The sequence below is a fragment of the Periplaneta americana genome, chromosome 9 (genome assembly GCF_040183065.1).
Source record: "Periplaneta americana isolate PAMFEO1 chromosome 9, P.americana_PAMFEO1_priV1, whole genome shotgun sequence".
In the NCBI taxonomy this organism is placed as follows: Eukaryota; Metazoa; Arthropoda; class Insecta; order Blattodea; family Blattidae; genus Periplaneta; species Periplaneta americana.
Window position 1 is genome coordinate 58,040,339 of NC_091125.1, and position 15,344 is coordinate 58,055,682.

Below are 15,344 nucleotides of genomic sequence, written 5' to 3' on the forward strand. Positions count from 1 at the left end.
CCAAAGGAATTGACGTTCCAATGCCTTCAGTTTATTTTTCTTATTTACATCTCTGCGGTAGTTAATTTCATTGCGTTTACGTTTACCACTAATAACACAGTTTACTACTTCTAGCTTATCTGTCATTTTCCTTATCAGCTGATGGGCGCGTAACTTATTAGATCCGCGTCACTCAGTTGCGTCACGTCGTCAGTCAGTGCAGAAAGAAGGTAAGTCGCTGACTTGTCCCCTTTCTGCAATGACTGCGCTGCTTATGGTACTCTGCTTTGCATTGAGAATGAGCAAATTTGTCCCATTTCTGTATGGAAATGTGTGTCTAGGCCTGGAGAAAGCAATGACACTCTTAACTCATTTTCGCGTTTTTCATGACTTATCCCCTTTCTGCAATGACCGATTCAATTGTAAAATACTATATTGTATATATGTATAATTAAAGTCTAATTATAACCAAAAATGTATAAGGCATGTAAAGAGAATTAGAAAAAGAAAAGAGAGAGAATTTTAAATGAATGTGATATTTTGAAATTAGTGATGTCATCAATGACATCATAGTTTTCCATTATATCTTTAAATTTACCTACCTAATATGTTCCTTTGAGTGATGCGTAATGTATTTAAAATTGAGGGGTGTTTTCGCAAAACTCGTTATCTACAAAATCTTCTTTCTTTCAAGACAACTCTTTTCTAAAATACACAACTGTAGATACTGAGCTTTGAAAAATCTCTTTTATTTCAAGATCAATTTACTGATATACTTACCAACTTTAGCTTAATTCTGATAGCACCATTGGATTCTCCTGACCTAAAAACATGAGGATACGCTAAAACCTCAAAATCGAAAAAATGTAGATAACGAGTTTTGTGAAAACGCCCCTCAATTGTGTATACTTATTCCCAGTATTATTTCCAACGCAATCGCTTGCATTAGAAAAGTCAGCAAGGTCTGTATATTAGCGCTCACAGCGGCAAAAACTGGGACTCCGACGCGGATATGTTGATTCATTGTTTGATGAGCAAATAAACAGATCTCTTTAATAATAAATATTAATTTTTATTAATTATTTAATTATATATATATATAATATGTAGGTCTAGCCGAAGACTATATTAAACTCAGTATTAATAATCTGTCGGTATTTTTCATACGTGTTTATTTCAGGGTCGAGTTTACAGAACATGTCATAATTTTTTAACAGTCAATTTTTCAGGCAGGTAAAGTTTTTAGGGCCTATTAAACTGTAGTGGCTTATATGACCCTTGAAACTACTTGTATGATCAACAAATTACCTCCTTCTTGTTATCTTTCAAACTGTGTAGCATATCTTTATGTTTGCCCATTTGGCCATGAAGACAATTAGCTGGTTTTTCCGTAGTAGTAGCAATGAAGGTAAGACGATTTATCCATTGAATGCAAAACTTCAATCCTCTGTAAATCAGAGGGTTAGCTTGTGTTATCCTGTCTCTATTAAGAATATTGTAGTATTGAACGAAAACTAGCAGATGGTGATAAAATCTAATTTTTTTTATTTGTTGGCAGCTCGCTGGTTTCTCTTTTGAACTCTTCATACCAGTACCTATAGTATAGGCCTAAATGTATTATTTCTTTACAGTTACGTTACCACATTAATGTACAAAATGTATTTACGTCTTGGCTTCTAGTCGAGTAGTATGTATCGTAAACAGAAGAAAAATTGTGTGCCGACACTAATTTCGCACCGAAATGAGAGTGGAAATTTACTGTAAAAGTAGTGACTAGTGGAGAGATGTGGGCAGGCGGGATCATTCCATCGATGTGGAAGACTGTAGGGAGTGGTATGTTATTTTCTTACGTTTCCTTACTGATGACAAAGAAAAGTCGAGTTTTCGTAAGGTGGAATCAGTGACAAATTAGATTAGGTTAGTTTAGACTTTTGGTATGCCTTGCATATACTCACAATTACTGTCTAAAAATGTCATTACACGATCCAAACTCCTCTCTCTCACGCTTGTCTTTGGTATAGAGTCCTTGCTATCCTAATTCCTTTGGTAACGTTATTGTAAAAATTTACCTATTTATTAATTTTATGTCAGCATTAAACAATAATTAATGTTGCTTACCTTGATATGAACGCTAGTGTAGATGGATGCGTCTATTGTTTTGGACAGCATTAAATTTGTCCACGATGGTGTCCATGATAGGGTCCTTGGTTTATTCCCTTTCAGTGCAAAGAATTGCAAGGCTACCTAATGGCTCGTTTGTCATTCGGTTATGGAGGTACCGGTATGTTTTTATTCTTTGCATACACGAAAATCAACGTTCACACGAAGCACTAGAAGATGGAATTGTCAATGCAATAACAGCGAAAGATAATTTTATTGAAATTCTTCCAAACACTTCACAAATTCTGCTAATGTTTTTATCGCACTTGAACTCTTATAGATTCATAGCGACTTCTTGTCTTAGGAAGAAGTTTCAGTTCTACTTGAAGGCTTTCTGTATCACAATGATAGGCCTAATGTTCGGAAAATGGCTTTAGAATTTCATATGCTAAGAAAGATGGAGTTTCTGAGTGTAAAGCACTTATTCCACCAAGTATAGAGCTATTTACGGTAAATCTTCTGTTCAGTTCTGAAATTACCCTATCAATTACACTGGTCTGCGTTTCAAAACTTTTTTTCGAAGGTCAAGGATTTTATAACTGATCTTTTATGTTGTTTGCATGCTGAATTCAAAAATATAACTCATTTTGCTCAATCAGGTCAGGTTTCTGTACTAGTCAAGATTTTAGTTAGTATGTATTTACAGAAATAAAACGTACAACAGGTAAGAAAAAATTATGTTTACTATCACAAAACAGACAAATTCACATCAAATATACATGAAATATATTATACAGTACACAAATACAGTTAATTTGGAAGAAAGGACATTTTCAAGAAATTTCATTTCTGTTTCAGACCTTGAAAATCACACTTGAGGCATGGGCCATAGCTTGAAACTCTGTATAGTGGTAACTTAGTAGGAGCGAGAGACAGGAGTAAAATCAACTTCTTTCTTGCAGTCCTATGTAGTCTGGGTTGAGCTTTCTCAGTGATGAGACTGATTTAAGGAAGTTCTTAGAAAATGAACAGAAAGTGCAAGACTCACACTGACCGATTTTACTACATTTCTGGTAAAGTCACTATGCCAATCGAAAGTTTAAAATCACTCCATTTGCAAGGAAAATGTACGAATATCATGCCTACTTTGGTGTCAAAATCGGTGATCAATACAAACATTTCGTATCTCGTGTGTGCTGCACTTTCTTCAACGCATCTGGGAAGCAAGACTAGCCTGAAACCAGGTTCACACAACACTCTATCAGAAGCTCTCGTGGATCCTCAAAAATTTTACTTTCGCCGCTGCACATCAAATGTGGCCTAATGAAAAATTTTGTCAAGTCACTTAACAAAGAAAAAAGAGCTCTTGCTTTCCTAGGTCAGAAATTTCCACGTGTCTGTGAGGCCAAACTAATAGCAGATATTTTTGATGGCCTTGAAATCAGGGAGCTTATGGATGATGCTAAATTCAATGATCATAAAAAGGATGAAGAGAGTAATGCCTGGCTCGCATTGAAGTCTATTATTAAGAACTTTCTGGGCAACCGTAGGAGCGCAGAGTACTAACATGCTGTTGAGGAAGCCCTGCGGAGCTACCAGGCTCTTGGTACATGTACGTCCATGAAGATGTACTTCCTCAGCTCGCATTTAGAATACTTTTCCGAACTGTAGGGAATACAGAGAGGAGCAAGGCGAGCGCTTTCATAGAGACATTCGAGTGAAGGAATAGAGGTACCAGAATCGTTGGGATATGAACATTCTTGCAGACTATTGCTAGCAGGTTACCTCAAGAGGGATGTTCCAGATGCAAAACACACACGAAAGTCCTTGAAAAGGTCCTTCCTTCCATAATAATGGTATTCGTGCTTCATTCTATATACATATTTTACTATTTACGCAAATCTACGTCAGAATTGAAACAATAATTAATATAGTCTAATAACTATAAGATACAATTTATCTCTGAAATATCATCTTTTTAAAAATGCGATAGCAAGAAAATCTGACCTGACTAAGCAAAATGAGTTATATTTCTGAATTCAGCATGCACTAAATATAAAAGCACAGCTATGAAAATGTTGACCTGAAAAATGACGCAGACCAGTGTTATCAATCGCTGATCCATTTAGGCCTAGTAGGGCCTGCCATGACAACTAAAACCTAAAACTGTACTTATTACAATACTTATTAGAATATGTATGTATTGTATCTTCACTATTTATCGTTACTTCACTTTTTCAATGAAACACAAACATGGGTAATATGAGAAAACTGGTGCCACATGTTGTGAAACGTAATCAGAACTGAAACTACATATTTTTAAACATATCGCGAATAACAATGACGACTTTGACTGAAACAAACTACCTCCTACTAACGTACTGTAAAACAATCACTCCTGAGAATTATTTTAAACTATGCCACTTTCGCTACTGATATGAAGCGGCACATTTTCATACTCCATAAATCTGAATCATCACTCGGGTCCTTCACTAATTAATCGTGGCGAAGTCATTGCGCATGAAGCAACTCACACTGCAGCGACTAAATTTAAAACATGTTACGGAGAGAGGTTTCGAGACTGAACCACACAACCATAATAAAATATTCTTCAATCTTGAGAGTTTGTCAGAAATGTGATGTAGGCTATTTAGTAAGGCAAGTTCAAAGCAGGATCATTAAAGTGGGAAGGAAGATGTTTATCTCTTGGATAGACTCCGAATAAAATCATAAAATGAGTAGAGTCCAAACTTTCTAAAAGTAACTTGAAAGGATAACCTAGTCAGATGACAAAATCTTGTTATATTTTGCAAGCGCTCTGATTATTATTTTTTCTAGGTTTTTATTTTTAATTTTTATTGTGTTATTTTAAGATGCTGTATCAACATCTAGGTTACTTAGCATCTGAATGAAATGAAGGTGATAATTCTGGTGAAATGAGTCCAGGGTCCAGCACCGAAAGTTACCCAGCATTTGCTCGTATTGGGTTGAGGGAAAACCCCGGAAAAAACTTCAACCAGGTAACTTGCCCCGACCGGGATTCGAACCCGGGCCATCTGGTTTCGCGGCCAAACGCGCTGACCGTTACTCCACAGATGTGGACTAGGTTTTGAAGGTAAGAAAGAAGCTGAGTCAAATAAAAAAAGTACAGGAGATGTTTTGCTTTATAGGTACCAGTCCGCTGAAAAGCTGTCAATAAAGTCATAAAAAGGGGAAAGAATGAGAAAACCATTCCTGTATATATTTTTATTTCAGATAAAAAAAGTTGGGACCAAGTTTCTAAACTGAAACCTTGAAAGGGATGCTGAATGAAGGCATCTAAATCTTGGACAAAAGGACCTATTTTCCAAATTTGAAGGTTTCATGACAGTATACTGTAGGGTTTTTGTATTACAGTTATCATTCAGATTTCATTGGTGAGTTAATTTTAAGTTCGGGATCTCTGTTTAAATCAAGATAGCTGTGTTCTTTAGAAAATTCAGGTAGTCGATTAAAGGGAACTTCACTTTAATTGTTTGTTTACTTCTCTCTTCAGTTGTATTGATAATTAAAATACAAAATACTTATAACAAAGCAACACTAATAATAATAACAATAATAATAATAATAATAATAATAATAATGTTACATCCATATCATAAATTATAGGCTGAATTCAATCACAAGTAGGTTATACAATTTTATAAGTATTAAGGTGATTTTAGAGCAAAATAGCTGGATTTTAATAAAAACATAACTGGAAAGGTAATTTCGAGGTTGGCAACACTGATTATGGCAGAACGTTATATTAAAACTAGAGGATGGCGGATTAAGAATTGGAACACATCTAATCCGCCATGACGTGAATAAAGATTGATGAAATAAATAAAATATTAAAACTAATATAAAAACGGAACCAATATGCCTTTGAAATTAAAACTAAAGGCTCTTGTGATAAGTTCTATACCAAGCTATTCTGCCATTAATTGCATTCATGGTTTGGTAAATAATGAACAGTACGCTACTGTTAGTATTTTGCACGAGATTAATAAATTTGAAAGGTTAGAAGGTGTTTTTTAGAATGGGCCGGATAATTTTTGGTTGGGAAGGTACCCTTCCTCGCCCACCCCTAGCACCGTCATGCTAGTAATTGAATTTCTCAGCAATATCATTCACTTCAACAATAGTTAGCTCTAACATACATTAACTACGATGCTAGACTGGGATATAAGAGAATAGGAGTGATATTTGTTTTTCGCTCTTATATTGCAATGCTGAAGATAATAAATGTAAAAATTTTATTCAAATCAATTATCTTATTTGCAGAAATGAACTTACAAAGAAATACTGAGGATGTCATCAAACTTCGTGTTCAGGACATTCTGCCTATTTAGTTCTCTTAATTCATAAATTTACAGAGAAGTGAAGAACATATATCGTCGCCTGAATGCAAGAACTAGGTAACTTGATTTTTCATATTTTGTGACATTGCCTATTTACTTATTTATTGCACTAAGGAATATGTCTCGTTTTCTTTTACCTATTTGTTATATTGGAAAATATATGTCGCTGGTATCGTTCGGTCAGTTACCTAGATCCTCGATTACATTTTGTGTGATTTTTGCTATGCTATAAAAGAGGTAACTAAAAAACGCAAATTTCGAGTTACCTAATTCTTGCATTCAGGGGACGATATTATGTAATTACAAAACTCAAAGAACACGAACTTATATACAATTCATGTTAGTATACCCTTATTACTCTTCCATAAATTGGACAAAATTATAAATACCCAGTATCACAATAAATACTGATACAAACACGTGGCGCATATCGTTTTCAGCGTATCAAATCACATAGTTATGGCGGATTCGCCGAATTCCACTGCAGTAGCAACTTGCAATATATCGAAAGCTCTACATTAGAAAATATCAACGTCCAGAATCCTTAGTGACTGTCTTCTATCTCATTGTTGAAATACTGGACACTTCCCGACTGCAGCTGAACAAGCAGAGGATACCGAAGTCAGGATGTCTTCTGCACAGGTATGGCAACAATAATATTGTCATCACAGGACTATCTTCACAGGTGAAAAAATTTCATTACTGAAGAGTTTTAACTGGCAGGATGATAAGCTTTATCAATCGAATTCTCAGGAAGCTGGTGAGAGCTCGAAATATTTAAAAGGCCACCACCCGACTTAAGTGATTGTTTGCATGGGTGTGAGTTACACTGGTACAACTCAGCTGTATAGTTGCGAAAAACGTGTTAACAGCAAGACTCAAAGAATATCAAGAAACTGTGTTAGGGCCTCTCTTGAAAAATATGATCTATATCATACTTAGACATGAACTGGGGTGTTCACATCAATTTTCTCCATCATCTTACATGGCTAAAGTGTATGCAGAGGTAGTTTGGGCTCCATGTTGCTAATTTCATGCCAACTCGTGACGGGTCTTGTGGCATGGCATCCCCGACGTCAATACATTGCTCTTGAAAAATGTGTCCAGTGCTTGAGGACATTGTCTGCAACTGAAGGCACTTCAATGTGAAAGAGTGAAGCAATGCTTGGAGGGGAAATGACATAATTTCCAACTGAAAACATTTGTACTGCAATAGCTTACAGGTCGAACGTTTTCAAGCATGTGCGTAAATTAGGAAGAGAATTTGGATAAGTGATTGATGTATTGTGTGAGAATAATATCCGACTACTACATATTAAAACATAACATTTAAAATCTTCAACGCAATTTTTTTTATCATCCGTAAAACTGTATGTAAAAGAATTTACTGTAACAATTCTATCAGCAAAAGCAATGGAAATGTAACCTACTGAAATTTTTGGTAGGAACAGTGTAGGAGTATTGTTAATGTTTTAAAGCCTGAAATTGTGTATGGCATAAACATTTTCTTTCCTCCGAATCCATGTCAAGAAACAAGAAACTTTGCAATATATTTCGGGCAATTGACTAAACAGCAAACATCATGGCGAGGAGACACTTATACAACTTTACACTCATGAATAATAAAATAAATTATGATTTATTAAACGACGTTCGCAACTGCAGAAGTTATATCAGTGTTGCTGGTGTGCCGGAATTTTGTCTCGCAGGAGTTCTTTTACATGCCAGTAAATCTGACATGAGCCTGTCGCATTTAAACACACTTAAATGCCATCGACCTGGGCCGGGATCGAACCCGCAACCTCGAGCACAGGAGGTCAGCGCTATATCGACTACGCTACTCAGGCCGACTACACTCACGAATAAGGCATACATATAGTGAGGTTGAGTTACACACTGAGAGAATTAATTCGTGAAGGCCAAATAATGCATGTGCAGGTAGGCTTGTACTTAGTTTGATGGATGCTTTGTCAGAAAGCGGCTGTGTATTACTAGGAGCTTTCGTTGTGTGCTAATAGTTGTTGTTCTTCATTTAAAAGAAAATATCCGACAAAAAATTTCTTAACGCACACCTATGTACATGACAGCTAATATTATAAATAAAAATACTTACCTTATGCACAGCAAACATAACTTCAATCGTGGATGCTGCAATTCCCCAATAAGCAGCCGCAATCAGTCGGTATGTACATGAAAACTCCTCACTGTATTTGTGTATTAACACTCATAATTTTCCAGCATAAACTTACACAATAGTGTACTAAAGCTGATCAACGTGTATACATATACGTTTCTGGAGCTTATCGTTACACATGAAACATTTTCTACAGATATCACAATTGAAAGGCTGTGTAAAGGAACTTTTTTTTTTTTTTTTTAGACTTCCCGATCACAGATAACTCTTTCCCCAGACATCGCAATCAAATGGTCTCTGGCCTGTGTGTAGGTGGATGAGTGTAGAGAGATGTCTCACTTATGAAAAAGTTTCCACACACACACAATTTTTTAATGCTTTTAGCCTGTGTGAATGACTACAAGTCTCTTTAGGTCTGCCAATTGCGGGAAACACTTTCCACACACCTCACATTTAAGTGGCCTTTCGCGTTTGTGAATGAGTACATGCTTTTTTATATGTCCCAATTGTGAGAAACACTATCGTCAAACCAGGCATTTGAATAACCTTTCGCCTGTGTGAATATGTACATGCCTTTTAATGTGTCCAAATTGTGAGAAACATTTCCCACACACTTTGCATTTGAATGGTTTTTCGCCTGTGTGAATGCGCATATGTTTATTTAGATCTCCTAATTGTGAAAAACACATTCCACATATCTCGCATTTGAATGGCCTTTCGCCAGTGTGTATGCGTGCGTGTCTGTTCAAATTTGACGACTCTGAGAAAAACTTTCCACATAACTCGCATTTGAATGGTTTTTCGCCTGTGTGAATGCGTACATGTTTCTTAAGATCACCCAATCGTGTGAAACACTTTCCACACATATCGCATTTGAATGACTTTTCGCCTCTGTGTACGAGAGCGTGTGTGTTTAAATATGATGATGCTGAGAAACACTTACCACACTCTTCGCATTTGAACGGTTTTTCGCCTGTGTGAATCCGTACATGTTTGTTTAGATCTCTCAATAGTGAGAAACACTTTCCACATATATCGCATTTGAACGACCTTTCGCTTCTGTGTATGTGAGCGTGTGTGTTTAAATATGACGATACTGAGAAACACTTTCCACACACTTCGCATTTGAATGGTTTTTCGCATGTGTGAATGCGTACATGTTTGTTTAGATCTCCAAAATGTGAAAAACACTTTCCACATTTGTCGCATTTGAATGACCTTTCGCTTCTGTGTATGTGAGCGTGTGTATTTAAATATAACGATGCTGAGAAACACTTTCCACAAATATTGCATCTTAATGACTTTTTTTTTCTGTGTATATGAATATGAAGTTTCAGAGATTGCAGTGTAACAAAACCCTCGTTGCATATATTGCACTTGATAGAATTACGGCTTACATCGCTAATGTTTGAACAGTTTGGTCTGTTCCTACCACACTGTGTCAAATTGTCTTCTTCACAATCAATGCCGGTACGTTCTTGTATCATTCTCTTCTCACCATGATTCACAATGCTAAAAGGAATATCAAAATTAATCGGTCTGTACTATGATCAATGTGGTGAGATCAAAATATATTAATCATCACATTACATATTCATATCAGATAATTATACAGGCGAATATATTTTGTGTTGGTGTCGCGATTTTTAGATTTGTTTTGGTGTTTTTTGGGGCGCTGATATTGGATAGACCACACCCCACTATTTCTTAAATACTGTTGAATTTATACATAAATTTTATACAATACAAATTTTTTAAGTTCTGATTTAATAGATCATCTGCAATGATCTCTACACTCTAATCATAGTTTGAGTAGACTACATAATTTTGAATATCATCTATATAAACAATTGTTTTCGGAGTTTGTTCTTCTGTTTGCTAGTTTGTGTTTTTGTGTGTGTACAAGTTAGTAAGTATTCTGATAGTTTACGTGCTTCCGAGTGTAATTTTACACCCGAAACATTGGATTCTGAAAGGTTAGATCTTAATTAAATCATAGTTACGATCGTATAGGGAGTCTGTATAATTATATTCTCACTCTTAATATTTCATTTTTGGATATCGAGTGTCGCAAAAGCATAGCCAATTCACAATGGTCATATTTGAATCATCCCGACGTAATTTGCTGTTTGTGTTGGGAGTACAAACTAAACCTTACTGGGATACCTATTTCCGAGTTTCTGAAAGAGCACATTTATGTTATTTTATTGTCGAACGTGGAGATCAAGATCAGCCATGGGCTCCTCATACGGTATGCTAAACTTGTACACAGTATTTGCGCCAGTGGACATATGGAAAGAGGAGTACCAAGGGTTATTTCCTTATTGTTAATATCATAGGCATTAATCGAAATAATCGTGATAAGCGGTCACATCCTGATAATAGCTTCAGCTTTGTTATCTGTGCAGCATTCGGATCTGGTACCTATTCCAGTCTTTCCATGAACTACCACAGCTCTCACTAGATGAATCTTTTTATGTTTGTATGTGTGATATAGCACAAGGTAAAATAAGTGGGGATAGCAACAGTGATTTTCAAACATCACATAGTGAATGCTATGACCAAAGCTAGGTGAGTGATCATAACGTAGCCATTTCATAACACTTTAATAATCTATCAAAACAGAACTTCTCAAATTTTGCTAGACAATATAAATTCTACATATTAGAAAGTTTAATTTACATAAGAAGATGAAATAGATAATAAATGAAACAAATTAGAGACGACTGCCACAGTAAAAATAAAAAAATCTATAGGAGAATTTGCAAATGCAAGTAAAATATTAAATAATATTGTTAAAAATAAATTTCACACATTTTGTGGTACATAGTAGACAAAATAAGTACCATACATTATAAAATTTATTTCCTACATCGTCACTAAATTAAGTTCTGAAAGAATGGAAGAAGCAAAACCAGCACAGTACACTCACCTCTCAGTCAACACTTCATCCTTTTCTGAAGATACCTCCACTTTCTGTTCCCGCTGAACTCTGTCCACATCGAAAAAATCTTCCTGGAAAAGTGAGCAAATAATGAAGAGAGGTTTAAGTGACCATATGGATCATTGCTTTCCTATGTCACACACCTAACTTTTCCAATCTAGTGAATCAAATGAAACTTTTCGATATTGTTGCAAAGACTTTTACACAAAATCCAAAATTCGTTCCTCTGAACTGCATTGATTTACGTCCTTCATACATTCTACATTAAATTCAGGCTACTTGCTTGTACTGCAACACATTGGAATCCAATTTCAATCTTGATAATATGTGCATGTCATGTATAAATGACCTGCAACCAGAATTTGCAAGAATGTATGAAGTAAATAAACAGTAAAAATTTTACATATTGATACATTAATGTATTTCCCTGTTCAGACTTTCATTAACTCAAAATGCAGACTCTCAAAAACATTATCTTCTTTTGACATAAAATAGCAGATAATAAAAGTTTTACTACCACACTTATACATTAATTTGTAATACAGATTGCTGTTGTGGACTCAGAAGATTCATAATCCCAAATGAACTAAGGTATGGAACCTGAGGAAGCTTGTAAAACAATAGAAGGTACCGGTTTTGATATTTCTGGACATATTCCAGATTGTACCCAAAGCAGGCTAGAATTTAATATTATTTATATACTATTTAGATTGACGAACTAAAAGCAATGTTACAATCAGCAAAGGTTTATGTGTAATGATCATTTACAAAATAAATTACACTTTCATCATAGCAATACATACATATAAATATCTTCAAGTGGTAACTGTTTCATTCTTATCAATGAAACTTAAATGCATATTTGATTTTGCAGCTTTAATAAGCAAGGGTTCAGACAGCAGGTAGTCATAACATTGAGTACATTTCATTTACTAGAAGATGACGTTACATTGCTTTTCTCCTTGAAACCAAATCTACAACACACCTAATACGATCATCAGTCCAAACATTTCCCATTATTGAAAACACTTGGTCTGAAAATGCTTAGAAATTATTACAATTCAAAGCAAAATATTATGTGGTACACAGGATATTTCTCACAAGAAATTGAAAGTTAATCTAAGTTTCATACCGATGTGGCAAACAGAACCGCAGTTGGACAGTGGGTCCGGATTACATTAATGACTGAGGCACTGCATTTTTTTCTTCTGTAGTATAATAATTCCTTTTTTTTTTTTTTTTTAAGATTAACGCCATAAAACAGAATTTCTAGTTGGCAGTAATCTGTATATAGTCTTCTTTTCTACAAGGCCAACTAATTTATTACACCTGACCAGCTACATGAAATTACACTTTAAATTTTTTATACATGGATTTCCGGCCAGACCGTAGTTGAAAGTGGACGTGTTTTCTTGTGCTGCTCCCAGTATTCCAGCGAAATCTCTTACAATGGGGGGACCAAAAAATAACTGTAAAGTGGAAAATGAAAGAGGAAAAGAAGTGAGTGGGGACAGCAAAGTAATATCTACTCTAAAACAAATGTTTGATGAGTTTAAATCAAGTATACAATTGGAGATAAGTGCATTACAGCAATCAGTTCAGTTCATTTCAAACAAGTTTGGTGCATTCAACGAAGAGCTGTGTAAGACGAAAGAAGATTTGAAAACAACACAGGGGGGAGTGCATGAACTAAAAAAGGAAAATGAACACTTGTGGAAACAAGTAAATGAACTACAGCAGTACACACGTAGGGACAATCTACTGGTGTTCGGGATTCCGGAAACTCCGGAAGAATTTGTTCCTATGATTGTCGAAAATATTTCGGAAGTCATCGGAGGACTGGAGCTTGTCGCTGACTTAAGCATTGTACATAAGCTACCTGCAAAATCCGGCAAGACGAAGCCTATTGTCGTCAGATTTAACAAAAGAATTAGTCGAGACACATGGCTCCAGAAATTCAAGTTGAAAGCGAAGAAACACCCAGAAGGCCCAGGAATTCCACTACAAAGGATCAACCCTTTGCTACCTGCTGGGAGGCTGACTGCCGGTAAACATTTGACAGTTGCTACCTGTGACCTACTAAATAGAACAAGAGAGGCAGCTAATCAGAAAGGGTACCAATTTGTATGGACGAGAGATTGTAAGGTATTTATTCGCAAGGATGAAACGAGCCCTGCTTGTGAGATCAATTCTGTCCGAGACTTAATTACATTGTAATTGTCTTCTGTCTGGTTTTTGTTTCCTATTAATGTTAATATTTCTGAACAATGGATTGTCTAAGAAATGAGCTAAATTATTATTCTGCTAATAATTACACTTGCACAGCAGTTTTGGAAGACTCTGACTCTTGCAACAGTTACACTGGTAACTCTTTACACGATTTTAAATTATTTCACTTAAATATACGCAGCTTAAATAAACATTTCCTGCAATTCTGTGCCACTATGCAAAATTTTAATAATCCTTTCGACTTCATTATATTGATGGAGGCTTGGTTAAATCATGACTCTGGTTATGATTTACCAGGGTATAAAAAGTTTGTCAAAACTAATAAATATAATAAATGTGATAGTTTAGTTGTCTACTGCAAAAATAATATTGATGTCACAATAGTACATGTAGATATCCCACAATTAATTCTATTTATCTCAATTTTACATGTAATAATACTCCATTCTCCATTGTGGCGTTATACGGATCCCCAAACAATTGTATAAATGAATTTTTAGACTATTTTGAACTATTTTTGTCTAATTCTAAAGACACAAGCAATCAAATCATTGTTGGAGACATTAACATACAAATTCTAGAAGACCAATTAGACAGTAATGGCAATAGGTACATGAATATCTTATACGAATATGGATTTGTCAAATTTTTACACACTATTACTCGGCCTGATTCTAAGTCTTGCCTTGATCACATATTTTTTAAAACAAAGAGTAACTGGAAATTTGTACCTGCAGTTTTCTGTAGTGCTATTACCAACTACTATGCAGTTATTGCATTATTCGAAATTGGAATTAAAAACCCGAATACATCTCAGTATCCTCTCCATACAAAAAGAAACATAAATTACAATAAGCTAATTTCGCTTATAGAAAAAGAAAATTGGGATTCCGTCCTTAACTGTGAAAATGCTGAATTATGATTTCAAGTATTCCAAAATTTAATATCTAATTATATAGACATAAGCACATATGTATCTTACCCAAAGTATCTTGTAAATTAAAAAGAATAAAACTCTGGATCGCCACAGGTATCATTAAGTCAATCCGTGTAAGAGACAAATTAGCCAGAAATATTAGAAAAGAACCTGATAATATAAATCTCAAAAATTGTTTAAAAAAATACAGAAATACTTTAACTCTTATTATAAGAAACATGAAAACTCAGTATTATCAATCTCAATTTCAGAAGTATCGAAATAATCATAGGACATTTTGGCAAACTATTAATGAAGCCAGAGATGTAAATGTGAACCAAAACAGTATCAAATCAGAGATTTTAAATGAAGAGGGAGAAATATTTAAAAACAAAAAAGACATAGCTAATGAATTTAATAAATATTTCTCAAAAGTTGGACATAGCATTGCATCGAACATCAACAAATCGGCATTTAACACGGAAAATTATTGCAGTGACCATAATAAGCACGCATCTTCCTCCATGTTTTTAACACCAGTAACCGAAGAAGAAATTTATAATATTGTTAAATCCTTAAAAAAGAATGTCTCACTGGGAATCGACAAAATTACAAATAATGCATTAAAGATTATCATTAAACATATATTAAAACCGCTTG

The 15,344-nt window shown here is 34.9% G+C and overlaps 1 protein-coding gene across 7 annotated transcripts in view; it reads right to left on the reverse strand.

Moving 5' to 3' along the window:
- The window catches only part of LOC138705953 (zinc finger protein 98-like), an 83,250-nt gene that overhangs the window by 14,458 nt on the left and 53,448 nt on the right, over nt 1-15,344 (reverse strand). For 4 of the 7 annotated variants that reach the window (XM_069834763.1, XM_069834760.1, XM_069834761.1 and 1 more), the window contains 2 exons: nt 11,528-11,610; nt 5,319-10,107 (listed from right to left, as the gene is read on the reverse strand). In XM_069834763.1, coding sequence (XP_069690864.1) covers nt 9,120-10,107; nt 11,528-11,610 — 1,071 coding nt within the window. In that variant the 3' untranslated portion in view covers nt 5,319-9,119. Of the gene's footprint in view, nt 1-5,318; nt 10,108-11,527; nt 11,611-15,344 lie in introns of those variants that run through there. The other 3 variants (XR_011333869.1, XM_069834766.1, XM_069834765.1) reach the window with 3 other exon arrangements.